At 43.3% G+C, this 20,642-nt stretch overlaps 1 protein-coding gene across 1 annotated transcript; it reads left to right on the top strand.

The window, feature by feature from the left end:
- Nucleotides 1-393: 393 nt before the first annotated feature.
- rab15 (RAB15, member RAS oncogene family) lies at nucleotides 394-19,500 on the top strand (the record flags this gene model as incomplete). Its single annotated transcript, XM_080744427.1, has 7 exons — nucleotides 394-517; nucleotides 12,596-12,656; nucleotides 13,502-13,562; nucleotides 15,948-16,025; nucleotides 18,006-18,095; nucleotides 18,744-18,809; nucleotides 19,339-19,500. 7 exons carry the CDS (start codon nucleotides 394-396, stop codon nucleotides 19,498-19,500), a joined length of 642 nt encoding a protein of 213 aa, XP_080600553.1.
- Nucleotides 19,501-20,642: the final 1,142 nt, after the last annotated feature.

The following is a 20,642-nucleotide window of genomic DNA, read 5'->3' as shown; positions in this document are numbered from 1 at the left end:
ATAGCAGATCTACAAGCTCGCAGCGCGGCACTCGGTGCCGCGCTGTGAGCTTGTATATCTGCTATTTTTCAATAGTTAACATTCATGGGGGGCCCGCAGTGAATCCTTGTACCCAGGGCCCAGAATTTGGTGTGACGCCCCTGGATGCTGATGCTGGAGGAGGCTGGAGCGCTTCTGCTTTGTTATCCACCGCCGTCCGTCACGTCACACACAACTGGCAGCGTCACTGATGATCAGAGAGAGGAGAGGAGCCGTCCGGGATAGAAGAACGAGCACACACACACACACACACACAGTCATTTGTATTTTCGAGCAGACATGGAAAGGTTCGGTGATTCATCGCTGCTGAGTTAGCCGGCCGTGCCGTGCCGTGCGTTATTTCTCAACAACACCATGGCTAAGCAGTACGACGTGCTCTTCAGACTGCTGCTCCTCGGGGACTCCGGCGTTGGGAAAACATGTTTGTTGTGCAGATTCACCGACAACGAATTCCATCCGTCTCACATCTCTACAATCGGTAAGAAGATCGCCCGAGTCTCTGCATATGTCAGCAAGCAATGCATGATCGTTTTTCGCAAATAATTAATCAGCAGTGTTGATCAACACAACATCATGCATCCATCTGACTTCTCCACAACTGGTGATGGCCCCGTTTGTCACACATACTGTTGGTAGGCTACCTCTCTCACATATCATATCAATGCCATACAAATTAAATTAGCCTTTTATGTGGATTTATGCAGCATATTCTTGTCGTGACCTAAATTAAAGTCAAGTTCAGGATTAGCATAAATGTGTTGTGAAGCCATTCCGGCTATAAAGATCAGACACAGGTGTACAGTCACAGCCAGGGTAGACTATAGATATGATGATGCTGATGTTACATATCATATCATTTGAGATGTGTCTAGAAAGGTGAACCTATAGCCTACCAGCCTACTTGAGCTATATAGTAACAGTGACCATGTATACAGTAAAGCACAATGTGTGATCACTTATCATTTATTTGGCAGATTTTTTTGAGGGATAGCCTACTGTACAATTTTTCTTTATACTTAAAAAAACTAAAGTTTCCAGACCACCACCGGCAGCATTCATTTAAGATTACCAGAATAGAACTAATTGATAGTATAATACTACCTGTGCCTCACCCTTGGACATGGATTAGTCTCCTCTCTGAAGGATGTATTAATGCAACTATGACACCTTAACTACATTTCCCTGAGCATTGTTATGATTCAAAGCAAGAGCCGCAAAAACAATTCACTGTAGGCCTACTTTCATTTTGAGATCAGTTATCAGTATGGGTTCCATATGCAATTATGCATGCATTGTGTTTTATCTGTTGACTGTCGTGTTTTCCCTTGCCTGTCCCCACTGAACGCCCAGGTAACTAAATTAGTATGACTGTGGAAGCCATGTCATCATTTGCAGTAATTGGCCTTTCCTTTCCTAATCGCTTTTTATCACCAATTTTGATAGATGCTAATTAGGCCTACTAGACAGATATGTTGGTTACTGGTTCACATATACTTATTTAGATAGGCATAATGTTTGCTTGACCACAAATGCTAAAATTGTTACTTAGATAGCGTTTATAATATCCATGTGCAATTTTCTTTTTAGCACTACATTTATTTACTTACTCTACCTACATGACCATTTTTACCCAGTTATTTTGCCATTTACTTGCACTTGTTAAATTATTGTGGATAAGCTCAAAAATGCCTAAATTGTAATTGTAATTAAAGTGTAGTTCTAATCTAAATGAAGACCTGACAGAAATCTGTGCCAACCATACAGCAGATGATCTGCTCCTTTAAACACAGGGATCACCAAAAGCAAAGTGTTTGTTTGGATCAGGGCTGTTGTTGTTTGTTTCCATCCCTGTTGTTATAATTGGCACACAAGCCTTATCAGAGAAACCCCACAGCTTTCATGATATGGGTGCAGAGACCGAACTATCAACACACCCGTAATATTAACACCCTGCCCTTAACGTCAACGCGCCCAAAGTCTGTACTAATTAAGATCAAACTTAGATTTTGACGCCACCATACTGTGGCAGGCTGTGAGGTGATCGAGCCTCCCGTTTCACAACTCAATTAATTGAAGCTGCTTCTACTGCATGTTAAACATCCCCACACCTTCTACTGGCCTCCCATGGAGAGACACATTCCAAGGTCTGAAAAGAAGGATATTCACCTGCGTTCATGTATTATTACCAGTAAGACTCCCTAATGATTTGTGTGATTTTAGGGCAAAATCTGTAGGAGCAGTGTCCAAAAATGTGTTTTGCAAGAATCGGCCTCATGGTGGCGCAGGAAAGGGGGCATGTGAGAAATGAGGGGTGGGGTCTCCGCGTTGCCTTGGCGGACGAATAGGTACCGGCCCCGGCTCTCCCGGACGCTCCTAGCCCGAGTTACTGCATTTTATGTGAGCTGCAGTGGAGGGGGTCCTCCACTGGGGGCGCCACCACTTTTGCATCCGTTCTGGAGCACCAGGAGTCGGTGGTCCCCGGGAATTCCCCGTGAGCAGCCCCGTTGGGGTGGTCATTTGGTCATTTTTGCACATTTGGTCATTTTTTACATCTGGGGGTCCCCCAGGGACCTGGGGGTCCCTGGAACTCCTGGGGTCCTTGGAGGTTGTAGTTTGGCAGGCAAGGAACGTGTGTGCAAAATTTGGCATGGATCGGGGCAACGGTTGCGGAGATATGAGCAGGGCAAGAGTGTGACGTGTGAGGTGTGACAGACAGACGGAGGGACGGACGGACGGACGGACGGACGGACGGACGGACGGAGTTACTTACACTTTGTGGTGGTTTTGATAGTAAGTGCGACCTGACGGTCGCAATTATTTTTTCTCCCTCAATGCTCTTTCTAATGCTGCCTCATTCACATACAGAAAAGCCAAGCTAATGGTTTGCTTGGTAATTCAATGTATTCTCTATGCAAACTAGCTTTTAAAATTTCCAAGCTGAAAAAAAAAAGCTTGGAAATGTTTAAAGCTGGTTTGCATAGAGAATACATTGAATTACCAAGCAAACCATTAGCTTGGCTTCTCTCAGTGTGAATGCAGCATTAAGCAGGGGTTTTCAAAGTGGGTGACGGGGCACCCTGGGGTGCTGTGATGTCAGTCCAGCGGTGCCGTGAGATCATTTACTAATATTTGAGATTTTTTTGGACACTTAAAAAAATATTTAGTATCATTTTAAACTTGATGTACAACATTATTTTCAGTCAGTTCTAACCAAAATGGCTATTATCTCAATGTTTTCCTCACAACATAATCGCTAAAATATGCTATAAATATAAGGTGCTGGGAGTGAAAATTATGAATACTAGACCTTACCCGTGTGAGATCGGTGTGGGGTTACAGATCCCATGGCCTGGAGGAACGGAGCGTTGCCCTGACAACAGGCTGAAGTTGAGTTGAACAGAAGTGGTATAAAAACGCGATTAAATAGCTTGAATTTGGTGAAAATGGAAATCGGGCTCCGTCAGCCTCTGTATAATGCTAATGGCCAATGCGCCATGTGAAAATTGGGATCAGTTGCTGAAGAGATAAAGGTGGAAATGCATTTGTGACTGAGTGACTGACTGACTGACCTCTCTCTAAAATTATATAATGGATAATGTAGGGGTGCCTCGGATGAAAAAAGTATTTAAAGGGGTGCCCTGAGCCAAAAAAAGATTGGGAACCCCTGTTCTAAAGTCTCACTGGCACGCTTGCATTCTCCTGGCAGTATGCACAGTGTGTCACGTCAATCCATTTGTAATTCATGGAGTGTACAAATAACCAAATGGACCCATCTCAAGAGTTAAATTAAGGCATACATTTACAGTACTCCGGATGATGTAAATAGGCCACTTGTGTAGGTGCAGGCAGCTTGGCTGGGATGTTTTTATTTTATTTTTTATTTTATTGTACTTTAGGGTTCTATACAGCATCCGTTCATAAACTGTGAGAAATACTTCCAGTGTCATTTTCATGAGCTGGTCAGTATTTCAGGGACCTCTCCTCTAGCAAATCTAAACAAAACCCATGAAGGTCCACAGAGAGAGAATGACCAACATCAGTATACGGCCCCCGATCAATAAATAATTTCCCAACCTTCAGGGAGACAGAGAGATATACTGTACATGTTCTTCCATGTCTCCTCATGGCTACCCTCTATAATTCATGGAGTAATAATAATAAAGCCCACCACCTTTGATGTTCATCTCAACTCAAACGGTTGCAATTTCTTGATAGTTGTGCTTGTTTCAACAATGTCTCAGTTTTCCCCATAAATGGTCGAGGCTAAAAAGCTGATGCACGTCTTGTTCAGCAGACAGACTTTAAATCTCATGCTGTAACTGTGCTTTTGTGGAATTTCCCAAGGCATTCACACATTAAAGGTTGCAGTGACAGATCAGGGCCAAATCAATGCTCTTTTCCTTTTGCTTACTCGCTAAATAATCAAATAAATCTAAGCGTATTCCCACCGAAACATTGCAATACACAGTATATGTTATATGTTAGGGGTGTCTTTTTCTATGTCCGCAATATTTCAGAAATATCATGGGAATACTGGACAATACTTGATAATATTGAATGTTGGTACATGCCTACTATGTGCTTAAAGAACATCACATTTATCTACTGTACATACTGTACAGTAGATAAAGTGCTCATGGAGACATCACTCCAAAGCCAAAGGAAAATATAATTTAAATATTTAATAGCTAAGACATTGAGCTATGTGGTCAGACCACACTGTGACATCATCAAGCATGATGAATTTACTGATTGACAATACTGTACTTGTGCTGCACAGACATCCTCTGTTTAAGGTGCCGGCTACATGAAGCTGGATATTTCTGAAGCTAGACATTTTTTGGTGCTGTTGGGGCTTGCAGCCACACGAAGCTGGATATTTCGGCCGCAAAACTGGATATTTTTGAATCCGGATAAATAAGTGGAGAGATTGAAAAATATCCGATTCACTGGATCCGTGTAGACAGGGAACCCGGATATCTCTGAAGACTTTCCTGTGTGTGTGCCTGTTAGACCTAGATATCTTTGTCGTGTGGACCTAGATATTTTTCTATGTGGATATCTGAAAAACCGGGATATATGAAATATCCAGCTCCGTGTAGCCATGGCCTAAAATGAACACTGCACTGTTACTGTACATCAAATCTCAAACCCCTGCCCCCATCGTCTGGGTTTTCCAACATTACTTCTGAGACTGTGCACACCCCATAACCCAAACTGCACATCATTCGGAGCACATAAGTTCGAACGGGCAAGGACAAGTTATATATATTTAGTAGAGTAAAGACAGACAGGAAACCAAAGAGAGAGAAGACGTGTGAGACATGATAGTTGGATTCAAACGTGTGTCCTTGCTACTGCTACTTATGTCATGTCCTGTCATACGATGGTGTCGTGCGCTGGTGGTGTCGCACAACAAAGGATAAATCTGACCTCATAACAGGAGTTTATGGTCAGTGCTGCTCTAGCTGGCTGAGCCATTCAGCACCCCAGAAGCTGTGTGTGTGTGTGTGTGTGTGTGTGTGTGTGTGTGTGTGTGTGTGTGTGTGTGTGTGTGTGTGTGTGTGTGTGTGTGTGTGTGTGTGTGTGTGTGTGTGTGTGTGTGTGTGTGTGTGTGTGTGTGTGTGTGTGTGTGTGTGTGTGTGTGTGTGTGTGTGTGTGTGTGTGTGTGTGTGTGTGTGTGTGTGTGTGTGTGTGTGTGTGTGTGGCGTGCGTGTGTGGAGGGTTTAAATACAAAAACAAAAATCTGTACCATTTTAGTGTTGTGGATTTCCATGATAGTAGCTGGCAGGGGTGTCGCACCAAATTCTGGGCCCTGGGTACACGTATTAACTGTGTTATTTTGTGCGAGCTTGTAGATCTGCTGTTTTTGAAACATTTGTGCAAGTCTTTGAATTCAGACTGGGAGTGCATTCTTTTGAAAAACCTATGTTTCTATGTCAGTGGTGCTCAAAGGACCCCCAAAATGATTTGTATTTGGCCACGGACCTCCATCTCAAAATATTTAGTTCCAGGGATCCCCCAGAAGCAAAATTTGAGCGACAAATGTTCGCTTAAAAACTACATATTCAAAGATTTGCACACATTTTCCACAACTTTTCAAAAATAGCAGATCTACAAGCTCGCAGCGCGGCACTCGGTGCCGCGCTGTGAGCTTGTATATCTGCTATTTTTCAATAGCTAAAGTATAAAATAATTGAGGCCCCCTCCACCTTGGGCCCTAGTAACTCAGTCCCATTTTCACCCCCCTTTGTTACGCCTATGGTAGCTGGAGAGATGATTTAGTGGTACTCAGTCACACTACTGGTTTTAATCTCCTCCTCCCTCACCTAGGCAGTCCTTTAAGTGTACTCCTAGGAGCTGGTGGCTGTCATACTGGCTATGAGGGATGGCCTACATCACGGCTCAATAAGCACCTGTCCGCATGCTGTTGATCTTTGCTCTCCCGCGGTCCCAGGCCACAATTTAAGTATTTAGCAGACGCGGTTATCCAGAACGACCTACAAATTGCAAAATCGGGCCCCCTAGGTTGAGGAGTTGAGGTTGATCGAGTGAAAAATCGAGTGGCAAAGTGAGTTTAACGTTGTTTGACGTTGTTTAATGCAATCAGCTTAGGACTTTTCTGTGTGGATGTATGGGCTGTCAAGGTCAGAAAGTAGTTTTTTGCCACTTAGTAGGCGTTCCCGCATAACTTCCGGGTATGATAATGATGTCATGCGCATACCCTCTATACGTCAATACATCAAATGACAAATAGTCATCTACAAACGTGGGTAGACCAAAAACCTATTAAATAAAATCAAAACATCAATAATCTGTACATCGAAGCTATACACAGAAACACTATAGCTTCGATGTACGATAGAATGACAAGTTGAAAATGGCCTAACATTGGTCTATATAAAAATGCTATCTAAATTACATGTATGGTCATTGAGGGGTAGGCAAGGGCCACAGTGCAATCCGATGTGTTAACTTAAAAGTTATTGTTCACCCAAAAAAATACCTTTTTTTCTATGGATTATTATATTTTAATGTCCAGCTGTTTCTCTTTACCCAAAATGTAGCTGTGTTTATTAGTGGGGTGGGGGGCTCACTCAGGAGGAGCAGTGCCAAGGTTAATAGATCAGCAGGTGTTTCCAATGGTCTAATGGGTCTGTCCTCTCTATAGAGTTGTGTATAGTGGAATCATGGCTACACATAGAGATAACACCAGCACAAACAAGAGAGATGGATCAACGGTGCAATGTTATAAAGAACTTTGTATGCATTTAAATGCGTAACAAGTAGCAAGGCTGGCCTACACGTAGCCAAAACGAATACAGGGCACCACTTCTCCATTGAACTCAGTGAATGTGGCCGCCATGTTCTTCATCTTTTCTGTCGCCCTATTACTTTGAAGCGTGCATGTTCTTGATAGACTCTGTGAACAAATATGTGTGTGCGTGCGTGTGCGACTGTGCGCGCGCGTGTGTGTGTGACTGTGTGTGTGTGCGTGTGTTCAATAAAGTCCAGAAGCTTTAATTAGAAAATGGTCTCATCAATTGAGTTGGCAACATGCAGCCTCAGTAGATAACCAACGGGCAGAAGGAGGACTTTTATAGAATTACTTGGCCGTGGTCATTCATCTCTCTCTCCTCAGAGGGGTTGATTGATCTGAAATTGATTGAAGCCGATTTTTCTTCTTCTCAAATTTAAGCCGTTTAATTAGATTTCTTTCCATGGGCTATTGTATCTGTAGTGTTAGTTGCAGTCTCAAGGGTGCACATAGTATGGGTGCGTGTATCCATTGGTAGGCCGACGGAGCGGACGGACTAATGTTGATTTCAAAGAAGAGGGAACAGAACATAATGAAGCTACTAAGCTATAGCCTAGCACAGCTAAACAATCCACCCATGTTAAAACAAGGTGGGGATACTATACTGCAGATAGTTAGCTGCATTAGTATTATATAGTCTGGCCAAAGCAGGCTAAACAAGCTAGGGTGTGATACATTGCTTTAAAGCCGCAAAATTCACTAGTACTGTAGCAGTGTGCCAACATCAAAACTAAGTAGGCCATTGCGAGACTAAATACGAATGCTGCACAACATCCACAAGCTCGGCCAAAGAAGCAGGAAGAGCCATTGTACTGTTCTTCATTTCAAAGCGAATTGTGCAGCACCCTGACTGTCGTGGCTAGTTTCAAACAGAGAAGCCAGCTGTTTATCCAGACGTGCCCTAAAGTCAACGGTTGTTGACAAATGGTCTATAGTGAGTGAGTAATGATAATTGTGAATAACAGGTCTGTCCCCATCCCCGGTGCCTTGGCGTCTGTGTCAGGGCGTCCATTAGAGAGATCGTCACACAGATGAAACGCATCATCGTCATGGTAATTAAACAAGTCACTTTTGGGTGTGTACCCATTAGTGTTGACATGGCTTTGCCACTGTCTGATTGTGAAATGCTGTCCTTTCAAATTAACTGCTATCTTGTGCTTGTCTGTGCTGTCATGGTTCATTAGAAGGAGGAATTCCCATAGCGTGAGTCGTGAGATATACCACAACATTTCAGTTAAGGCAGCTACACACTGTACGACTTTTAAAGTCGTCTGGGAGTCATCAGATCAGGCCTAGGTTTCAAATATTGCAGGTTATCTTTCCTTTTAGGAAGTTATCTGTTTATTTTTTTTCTTATTTTTTTTAAATATATACTTAAAAATGTGTTTCTTTTTAAACCCTTTTCTCCCCAATGTAGTCATTGTGCCAATTGATTCCTCCCCAAACACTTGCTGTGTTGTCACTGCTGTTGTTGTATATTACCCCCCGGCTCCACCGGGCGCGTCGAGCGTCGCGTCAACGTCAACGCTGGGAACGCTCCCGTTTTAATCAACTAGAAGCTCGGCCGCGGCCGAGCGTCTAGTCGGCGCCCTGGCCAACTCGGGAACAATGTAAATAGGGGATGAATGCCCCGCCCTTTAATGCAAACCCCATTATACCTGTTGTCATAGGATCTGTTTTGACCATCTGTTTATTCCCATATATGGGGATATCTGTCTGTCTACATCCATTTTATGTCCATATATGGAGATCTCTGTAGGACCCGTTTTGACCATCTGTTTGCCTGTGTCCATTTATGCCCTGCTGCGGCGGGGAACGCGCGTGCCGAATTTGAAATAGGGAATGAATGCCCCACCCTTTAATGCAAACCCCATTATATATATCTCTGTATCTGTTTGTCTGTGTCCCTTTATGCCCATTATGAAGATCTCTGTATCTGTCTGTGCCTCCGACTGTGTTGCAGACACAGTGCTGGTTCCCCCTTTAATGCAAACCCCATTATACCTGTTGTCATAGGACCCGTTTTGACCATCTGTTTGCCTGTGTCCATTCATGCCCATATATGGAGATATCCGTATCTGTCTGTCTGCATCCATTTTATGCCCATAAATGGAGATCTATGCAGACACAGTGCCGGTTCCGGAAAACCCTGATGTCAGCCTTTTATGCCCATATAGGAACATCAGAATACGTAACCATGGCATTTTTTGTTGACTCATGTGGCGTACGTGATCTCAGAGCCTTTTATGATGTGATGTCACAATGAGTCAGCGCTTGTGCCGATTTCCTCCGGAACAGCCTGATGTCAACAATCAGCCCGCATAAGGAGATTCCGAACGTTTCGCGCCGGTTTCGGGAAAACCGCGCGTCGGGTCGGGTCGAGGCCCGGCACTGCACTCTGTGCCACGGCGGGGAACGCGCGTGCCGAATCTGAAGCCGGTGGGACGAACGGTTCTCGAGATACGCGGATTACAGACAGACACGCACGCACGCAGAGACTTCTCGCATTTATAGATAGATGAAGGGTGCTCCACTGCCGACGGTAACGTCAACGTCGGACGTTCCAGTGACGGCGTCCAAACTCGAAAATCGCCCCGGTTAAAATTTTTGACGGCGTCCACAACGTCCAGTCATGTATAAAATATGAATAAATGCATTGTAGGCTATATTTAAATGTAGGCCTACGTGCGTTTCTGCTGTTGGCTATCCATTCACAAGGGTGACTAGATGTCCCAAAAATCCTAGCATATTTTTTTATGTAATTACAGCGGTCTACTTTGATAAAATTATGTACAACAGGCTATAATCATGAGAAAATAAAGTGGTCAGTGGTGCATTGCTGCTCTCTGCTGAACATAGTGTGCGCTATATGTTCACATTCAGGTCACAAATAGTTTTATTCCTGTTTGAAAGTGATTTTCATGTTGTTTTGGAAATGGGCTATATTGGCCATAGAATGAATACCTCGCAGTCACAGCCGATGCGCTGCGGTGGAGCCGGTCGGACGTCAATGTGACAGCGTCAATGACGGCGTCAAGACGCAGAGCAACGCGACGCCGCCAGTGGAGCCCTGTGGTTACTGAGTCACCTGCCAGTGAGGAGCCCCCACCGGGAGGACGTGTAGAGCCCTCGTTCCACTCCTCCTGCCCAACACTCCCTGCTGATGGGCACTTTAGCACTGCGCCCCCAGGAAGTTAATTGGTTAATAGTTAGTGAAATGTCATAGCCTGAAGTGTAAGATGTAAATCATCCTTTTAAGGAATGGCATTGGTGAAAACTACAGTGGTAGTCAATGCAGAAGCCCTATTTATTTTGTTTATGTATCTGCAATGATGCGCCGATGTGTCCTGATGATTGGCATTTTGGGCATATCCGTTATATGTGTGGCTATGAACCATGCCCAAACATTTGCAAACAATTCTTACTAGCAGATCTATAAGCTCACAACACTGCAACCCATTGTGAGCTGTAGATTGGCTATTTTGTCTGTTTTAGAAAAATTGAATACTAATGAAATTGGATGGAATCGATCAGGCTTTAATGAGTAGAATGTTATGGGGTTGATTGTAACAGCCAATTCATCATGGCAATAATTACAATACAAAAAAGGGAAGAAAAGGGAACTTTAATAACCACAATATATGTGTGAACATTCTTTGTCTGGATACTTGCAAAAACCTCCTTTTGCATCAGCAGCAGCTAATGTTCAAGACATAAACTGCAGCATGGATGACTTATGACTCCATCTTTGCTAAGTGCTATGCCCCCTGCTGCCGAACAATGAGAAGGAGAGACGGATTCTATTTCTCACCCTTCACTCTCACTGCGCTCCAGGCAAGGCAACTAGGCAAGCCATTACCGTATTTGTTTTCTTGGCCTTTCCAGCTGGACTGAACGCTCTCTATCGTCTAAGATAGATACTGGCTATTTCACCACATAGGCCGAGACTGGCCCGAGTGTATCTGTCAGCTGTTTCCTTGTGCCAAATCTCTTGGATTCCAAACTTGGTCATACAAAAATACACAGTATTCTGCTGGCAGCCAGCAAAAAAAGCAATAACAAGATTGTGGTATAAAAGTGACCCTCCAACTTGTGAGAAGTGGCTGTGCATTGTGGAGGAAATATATGTGACGGAGAGATTTACACAAACTCAGGATACAAGAAGAACTGTTCCTTGAGAAATGGGAGAAATGGACTGAATTTATAACCCAACAGAATGACACCATGTTTAATATGGACTGAAATGTGATAATCAAAATCATGTAAAAATGTTGACCCTGTGAGTGATGTACATGTGACAAGCTGCAAAAAAAAAAGTAAAAAAAGAAGAAGAAAAAACACACCACATTTAGGCTTTCCAAATGCCTGTGAATCGATCTGACACTCTGGCTCTTTTTGCAGAGTGCAACAGTGGCTTTGCCTCATGCATATTGCTGGTCAGGTTGATTGGGTTGAACTACTTAATGTAGAGTGTTTGCTTCTTATCCAGTTAACCATGTTGTGCAGAGAAGATAGTCATGAAAAACAGGCAACCATATGGGGGACTGCCCATAAGTCCGAAGGTTCCTTAGTCCGAATTCAGTTAGGGTTACTGAGGTTAAGGTTAGGGTTAGATAGATACCTTTAGATACCTTTATTATCCCAAGGGGGAAATAAGGGTTAGAGTTAGGCATAGTATTCTTAACAAATTCGGACTAATGAACCAATTCGGCCTAATGAACCTTCGGACCAATGCCATGGCACCAGTGGGTGTTATCCCGCAATCGGTTGCCCTCCTCCCTTATTTCATCTCCCTCTGATCAATACAGACAGAGATCAGAGAGAATGAAGACTGAACTAAATGGAGCAAACCGATTAGACATATCTTCCAAAAGGGTGATTATACGGGGGTGAAATGTCTCTTAATACTCTTATTGTTGCCTTTGATGTAAAAAAAGAAAAAAAGCACAGTAGAAAAGCTCTTACCGCAAGTAAAGACTTAAATCCACATGTTAATCAATTTCAGAGTTGCTTTAATTGTAAATGCGTTGGAAGCTGCTTCTTATTTCAGACAGCACCGAGCTCAAACACTGTTTGTTTGTTGCCAGTGGTGTGCACACTGCACAGTAATAACCTTAGTAAAATGAACTGGGTTGGGAAGGTGGATATTATTATCAAATAAGACTTTATCTGCCACAAAAACTGTCATCTCTAAATGTCATATTGTTGTTCCTCGACTGTTATCTTTTTTTCTTGCAGGAATTGATTTCAAAATGAAGACGCTGGTAATAGATGGCGTCAAGGTCCGAATACAGATATGGTAAGATACTCTCTCTAGGGACGCTTCATAAACTGCTGCTTACCAAATCAGAATCTTTATAAACAGTAAAATCATTCTTTAAAGATTATGGGTCCTTTTAGGTAAATGTCTACACGCTATCAAAATTAGCAATGATTAGCAATGCTACGTGTTGTAACCTTTTTCTATTTCTTTGCCTATGACCTACCTAGAATAGGGAGAGTTCATGTGGCTAATTTAACACTTAGCTGTGTAGTTACAAAGGGTCCACTGTAATTGTCTTTAAAAAGAAACCCTGACTGAGAGAATATCACATGGTGTTATCATGTGCACATGGACATAGTATGCATGTGTGTGTGCGTCTGTGTGTGTGTGTGTGTGTGTGTGTGTGTGTGTGTGTGTGTGTGTGTGTGTGTGTGTGTGTGTGTGTGTGTGTGTGTGTGTGTGTGCGCATTTGTGTGTGTGTGTGTGTGTGTGTGTGTGTGTGTGTGTGTGCGCGCATTTGTGTGTGTGTGTGTGTGCGCTACGTACGTGCATGCGCATATACCTTCACAATGACAAAGAAAGTCTTATAAAGTCAGGACATTTTGTTGTTCCTTTTTTGAAGGGGCTATTTTTAGTTTAAAAGGGTTGAGGGATACATTTAGGCTTGTGTTGGTGAGGCGTACAGTACAATACTCTGAGGGTGTGCAAAATGTAACAAAATCTGTGTGTGTGTGTGTGTGTGTGTGTGTGTGTGTGTGTGTGTGTGTGTGTGTGTGTGTGTGTGTGTGTGTGTGTGTGTGTGTGTGTGTGTGTGTGTGTGTGTGTGTGTGTGTGTGTGTGTGTGTGTGTGTGCGTGCACACGTGTGCTTGCGCTTTTATAGGGACACAGCTGGCCAGGAGAGGTACCAGACCATCACTAAACAGTACTACAGACGAGCACAGGTACAGTTTCATTCTGTTTCTCTCCTCAGTGGTTTGAGACCAATTGATCTGGAATTGGATATTGAACATGGACATAGACTAGAGTATGCAGGGACTAACAAAGCAGATTTTTCACTTTTCCCAAATTTAAGCTGTTCACTATTGTTGTAGAAGCCATTGAACTGCTTGTGTATGTTAGTTTATAGTTATTATTTGCATTATTATATTCGTAATTATCACTCAGTATTATTTGGCACTATTAGTTTATTAGTTAATTGACTGATTTGGGCACCAAGGGCACACCTCTCCCAGGCCTAACTGATGCAGCAAGGGCGTAAGTAGGCCTGGGTAATGAGGGAAGGGCATGCACCTGGTGGACAAATGTTTTGTTTTACCAGTGCCAGAGCCACAGAACTATGCCTGGAAAACCTGTTTGTAAGCACTCTATTTGGAGAATTAAAACCTGCAATCAAAACGTAAAGTTGCTTTGTGGACAATGTGTGTTTAAGCCTGCGTACAGCCTAAAGGCTCTTTTCCACCGGCAGCGATAACGATGACGATAACGATTTTAAAAAGTGGGTTTTCAATTGAAGTGGATCGGCAGCATCCACCCAACACCGATAAAGACAGCGATAGCCGACAACTACATCATTAGGATCAACAACGATGTGGTTAAGATCACAGTGATATGGAACTGGGTCTCTGACAAACAGCTGGCGATGCGCTCTGCGCGAGCGGCTGTTAATTAGTGCCTCTTCACATTGATGTCCGATAACTTTATCGGACATCAATGTGAAGGCATAATTATCGCTGTGATATTTTATGGCTATCGTCATCGTTATCGCTGCCGGTGGAAAAGGGCCTTAAATCTGGGTGCATCAGTGGGTTTGTTTAGGAGGTTTGTTTGGAACCGACAAACTGCACTTTCAGTTAGCATTCATCTGTAGTCACAGCCATGGTCCCAATCTCAAGTCTGCTCTTACAGTAGTTGGGGCACGTGCAGTGAATGGTTAAATAATTTGAGTTACAACATCACAGTTCTAGTAACAAGCCAGATCATAATTTCTGTGATCAATCCCCTTAGGTAGGCTATTACTCCCTTGGATTGATTGATTGATTGAAGACTTTATTAGAAGTTTGCATAGGAAAAGGTACAGTTTCATGACGGTACAGTTCACTGGTACAAGGTCTACTAAAAGGAGATCCATGAAAAGACTAAGCGTATTTCCACAGGAAACCATTTAAGTATCTCATATAACATTGAATGACAGACGAATAGAACACAGGATTGGAATGATCCGAAAGTAATACACTTTGACGTTGCCCCAAATACCCATAAGTCACACATGAATCATGAATGTCAAAACCACTCCAAGTTTCTTGTGTTTACAGTCAAAGGTTTGCCATAAAACAAACGTAAGGGCGAAAACACCTGTCCAACATCATAAGCATTGTGAGATCATACTGTACATCAGGTCAATAAAACCCAACATTTATCTATTAGACTTATTGGCATTGTTGTCAGCAGACTTCTAATGCCACATGGCAGATAATAACACCACAACACTGTGAGATTACTGAAAGTGGCTGCTAAGAGCGCATGTCATGATGATACATTTAGGCCACGGCCAGACGAATCTGGATATTTCATATATCCCAGATTTTCAGATATCCACAAAGAAAAATATCTAGGTCTAAAATAATCTGAGTCCCCAGACCTCCACTAGGGGGACAAGCACACACACACACACACACACACACGCGCGCACGCACGCACGCACGCACGCACGCACGCACAGACACACACACACACACACAGACACACACACACACACACAGACACACACACACACACACACACACACACACACACACACACAGTAAAGTCTTCAGAGATATCCGTGTTCCATGTCTACACGGATCCAGTGAATCGGATATTTTTCAATGTCTTCACTTATTTATCCGGTTTAAAAAATATCCAGTTTCACGGCCGAAATATCCAGCTTCATGTGTCTAGCTTCAGAAATATCCAGATTTGTGTAGCCGGCACCTTATATATATTTGTTTTTCTTCATAATTTTTATCCCACGATTTTGCAACCCATTTTCACCCAGTGCCAATTGCCTATGTAATCCTGGGCTCTGCTCTCCCTCTGCCGCGCCTGGGGAGACAACGGACTGACCTCATGCTTCCTTCAATGCATGAGTAGTCCAAGTTGTTTCTTTTCACCTGACAGTGGGGATTTCCCCGGGATGGACATAGCGTGTGGAAGGAACACGTTATTCCAACCAGTTCCTTTCCCCTCCATCAAGCACCTTATATTTTTGTTGGCTGGGTAAATGCACTGTCACAATAATAAACCACCTCTTTGAAGTGACCGGCGACGTCTGACTCTCAACCCCGCAGGGCATCTTCCTGGTATATGACATCACCAGTGAGCGCTCCTTCCAGCACATCATGAAGTGGGCCAGTGACGTGGACGAGGTGAGCTCACAGCACAGCTGTCATCATCAGCTGTTGTAAGATCAGAACAGACGCTTGAGACTCATGGCACTGACATGATATACCTGACTAGATTGATTGATTGATTGAAGACTTTATTAGAAGTTTGCATAGGAAAAGGTACAGTTTCATGACGGTACAGTTCACTGGTACAAGGTCTACTAAAAGGAGATCCATGAAAAGACTAAGCTTATTTCCACAGGAAACCATTAAAGTATCTCATATAACATTGAATGACAGACGAATAGAACACAGTACTATGCAGTAGATATGTAAAGAAAAAAAAATGAGAGAACAAAAAAGAAAACAGTAAGTCTAAACAAACAGTAAGTATATACAAAGAAGGGGCAGGGGAGGGTAGGGTTGGGCTAGGTTAGGTTTTTTACCAGTTGCGAACGGCTGCTGCCTGTAAGTGGTTTTTCAGGTCAATTTTAAAGGATGCTAGTGATCCACACTCCTTTATGGCCTTCGGTAAGGCTTTCCACATTTTGGTGGTATAGCAGAAAAACGAGTTTGACCCTTTGTTGGTTTTGACTCTGGTTGGAAGTGATCTGTGGCGCTGCCTCTGGTGTTATAATTATGGCCATCCTTAATGTTTATTAAGTATTTTGACAGGTACTTGGGTATCATAGTGGTGTAGTGTATCTTGTACACCAGGCCCATTGCAAGTTGCAAAATGTTATATCTGACTGTTATATAACTCAAAGGCTTTGCCTCCAAAACTCATGAATGACAATTCTTATGGCACTGGTGATGAGAGCAAGGTCTGGCTAGAATGATTGTTCTCACATTACTATTGTATATGTATACATTATGTGTGTATGTGTGTGTATATATCCACAACTTTCCAACATCCCATCGTGCATTGCGCAGAATGTGCAGGCAGCTTCCGGCGCCGCAGCCGAGAGATGATCTACAAGCTCACAACGGTTGCATCTGAGACGCGACGTGAGCTTGTATATGTCTGCTGTTAACCGGAAGTGTCCTGCAAATAATGCTACAGTAAATTCTCGCAGGCAACAGGTGGATACTGTCTGTAGGCTATGTATACTAGTAAGACGCCTCAGGACGCCAATTCTTGGCCATCTGGCCAGTGATGTATATCGGACCAGTTACCCATATATGGAGATCCATGTACTGTATTTAGTACATCCCTTTTATGCCCATACATGGAGATAGATCCCCGTCTGAACCAGCCACACAGATATGGGCTGTCTTCCTCCATATAGATGGGCTTAATATTGATGACATAATGGATCTCCATATATGGGCATAAAAGGGATTCTGTTAGAGTGGTTCCCATGACATCACAACATACAATATCCTTTATGCCCATACTGTACATGGAGATCCTTAACTGAACCAGCCACACAGATATGGGCCATGTCTCTTGGCCATCCGGCCAGTGATTTATATCGATGACATCAGGGATCTTCATGAACATAAAGGATTCTGGGGAATACCCATAGATGGACTTTTGCACAGGTGATGTCACCTGTGATATCACCTGCTGTGATGTCACAGTGATGTGTCAAGGGAACCACAGTGTCAGGCGTGACCTTCAGAGATACACGGATACGTGGACAAGATGTGCCGGATGTGTCATCACAGTGACATCAGAGCATGTTGTCAGAGCAGCAAACCCATAGACCGTAAAAATGTGTACAAGTCTACACGCGGACAAGCTGTGACGTGTATCGCAATCATTTTGTCATTCATAGACAATATTAGACATCATTTCCTTGGTGTCTTTATCTGCCTGCCTGTCTGCCTTTATGAATGTGCTATATCTGTCTTGGCATGCTTCCCTATTAATGGTAATCTCAGTTTCATTTCCTGAAGGCCGACGTTCTCATTTTCCTTCTCTCCAGTCTCTCTCTCTCTCTTTCTTGTTCTTATCTGTATCTTAACCTTGCCTCTCTTACACTTACACTATTGTACATTCCTGTCACTCCCATGCAGTACGCCCCTGACAAGGTCCAGAAGATCTTAGTGGGGAACAAGTCCGATGAGGTGGACAAGAGGCAAGTGGCTACGGAACAGGGCAACAAGGTGCGTCCCCCTCCCTATTGGTCGTATAGGTTGACCCAGTGGGTTTTGAGTTGAATAGCAATCCTAATTCATTTTGAGTTCCCAGCATGGGGTCCCCTACATGACTTGATGTTATCACAGGAGGAAATGTTCCAGGGGTCCCCAGCAAAATGAGGAACACTGCGTTTTCCCTATTATTTCACTGGCTAGAATTTAGCCTGATGAGATGATAGGTTTCAATCTCTCCAGGTTTATCTCCCCACCACCACTGTTTAACACAGTTGTCTTGAATTAAAGACAAATTCTTTGCTTTTAACTCAGCATATGGACTTTGCTTTAGGCTTTCTAGACAACATTCGTGTGCAGGTATCTCTAGTCGTCTTCTATACGGATGCATGTCAACCTTATGTCCCAAGCAAAGGCGCAGTATCATAGCATCTTAACTCTTTAACATGTCAGCTTCTCTCTGGCACAAAATGTTTTCAAATGGGGTTCTACTCTGACTCTGTCCTTGACCCCCAAATGTTTTGGAACCACTGCTGTGAACTACCATTATCACCAAAACCGGTGCCATAAGGTCGGGAATACGTATGGACATTGGATGGACAAAGCACGGGTACTTAGCCTAAAGTTTGGGATATTCATTGTTGTTATTGTCTTATCTTCCAGCTGGCCAAGGCTTATGGAATGGACTTCTTCGAGACAAGTGCCTTCACCAACCACAACATCACAGAGGTGATCACTTACAGTGGTGTTGTTTGTTTCTGTGATCGTAGCTCAGGGTTACTGTTTTATGCGTAGCATTGAAGCAATGCATGCTGTAAGCTCAAATTAGTGAGTAGCATATCGTCGTTGTCGGGTGGAAACCTTGTATGTCCAAAACCGTTTGTTTTGTATTTATCATTTTAAAAATGATATAAACTAGTGAAAACAGCAGATCTACAAGCACACAACGCGCGTTGTGTGCTTGTAGATCAGCAAGATCTACCTGATCAGCTAGATCAGCTTGTAGATCAGCTGTTTTCACTACTTTTGTGCGACGGCCTCGTATGATCAAGCAGGGCTTTATTGTGCTAAACAATTTACAAAAATGTGAAACTTGGAGATACAAGGTTTCTGCCAGAGAGTGATGATATACTGTATTTTACCGAAGCTGCATGACGTGATGTTACACAGGGGGAAATCAAATGTCTGGTCAATTGAGTCTGGTCTCTTTAGTGTCTCCTGTGTTGCCCTCACACCACTGTGATGTCTTCCCTCCCAGTCCTTCACGCGGCTGGCAGAGCAGGTGCTCGCGGCCAACAAGAAGGACCTGGACCTTCTGCGGACGTCCCTCACCGAAGAGCTCAACCTCACCGCCCTGGAGGAGGAGGAGGGCATCTGCGACGATGCCGCGGCGGACGCGCGCAAGGGCTGCTGGTGCTGAAGGGTTAACGACGTCCGTTTCTCCTCTTCAGACACTTTGTCACATTCCACGTTTCCACGAGTTCACATGATGAAAGGCTGTCGGCGATCTTGGCATTTCTCTCCATAACTAAGGTTAGCCGCTAGACCTGTCCCTGGGCTTCAAAGGTTAAGCCGCTTGTGGTAAACTAAGGAACGGAAGAAGCTGTGTCTGGGGAAGAAAGTGACAATATTTCACAAACTGATTACCGGTAACTTTCAGAATGTGTCGTTTTCGTCCGTAAGGGACAGGATCTTCACCCACAAAAGGCCCTAGTCACTGAACCAGTTCCAAAAAATGGACAAACCTGTCCCTATCTCTTAACAGTTGGTGGGCGACGTCTGATATTGGTTTGTAACACAAGGCAATGTGGGAGAGCTAGATTTATCCTGCAATGGCAGATGGAAGGGTAAAACTGTCATTGTTTTCCTATAGCTGTTCCATTGCCCTGAGCTAGAGGATAAATGCTGACTTGTTCTCCACTGTCTGGCAAACTTCTCTCAATGTATTTTCAAGTAGATTTTTCAAGCGCTGTCTCCAGAATTCACAATGAGATTAATCACAAGGCTAGGTGCCTTACAAACTAATGACACAATTGAATTTATTTGGTCTACATCCAGTAATTTGGTTATTTAACTATGGTACTAACTATGTAGCTGTGTTTACTGTGTTGCCTTTCTCTTATTGTATGTGCACATGTGATCTCAAACTCTCGCGCCAGAGGGTGCTATTATGCATTATAATAACAGCAGATATATATAAATGCTGGTTAGCTGTCAGCTGACAGTACACTGTTCTTGTTACAGCTGACTGCAGTTGTGATGGCTGTTGCTATCTATGACAAGATAACACAATCTTAAACATATGCAGCCATTTTCTCTTAAAATGTTCATGCAAAGTTAGACATCACAAGCAGTTGTGCAGTTTATAATGTCTCTCTCATTAAGACTACACACTGTACATGGCCAGGTGTTAAAATAGTTTTCAACCAACCAGTTTGCAGAATTTAAGGTATTTATTTAATTCTAGATCCGTTATGGAAAATAATAGGTACCCTATGATATTGATAACTGCAGCAGGTAGCCAAACGTTGTTACAACTGTCCATAATATTGTACATACAAG

Source organism: Nannobrachium achirus, assembly GCF_963921795.1.
Source record: "Nannobrachium achirus genome assembly, chromosome: 16".
NCBI classification, from domain to species: Eukaryota; Metazoa; Chordata; class Actinopteri; order Myctophiformes; family Myctophidae; genus Nannobrachium; species Nannobrachium achirus.
This window is presented reverse-complemented; position numbering and strand designations above follow the sequence as displayed.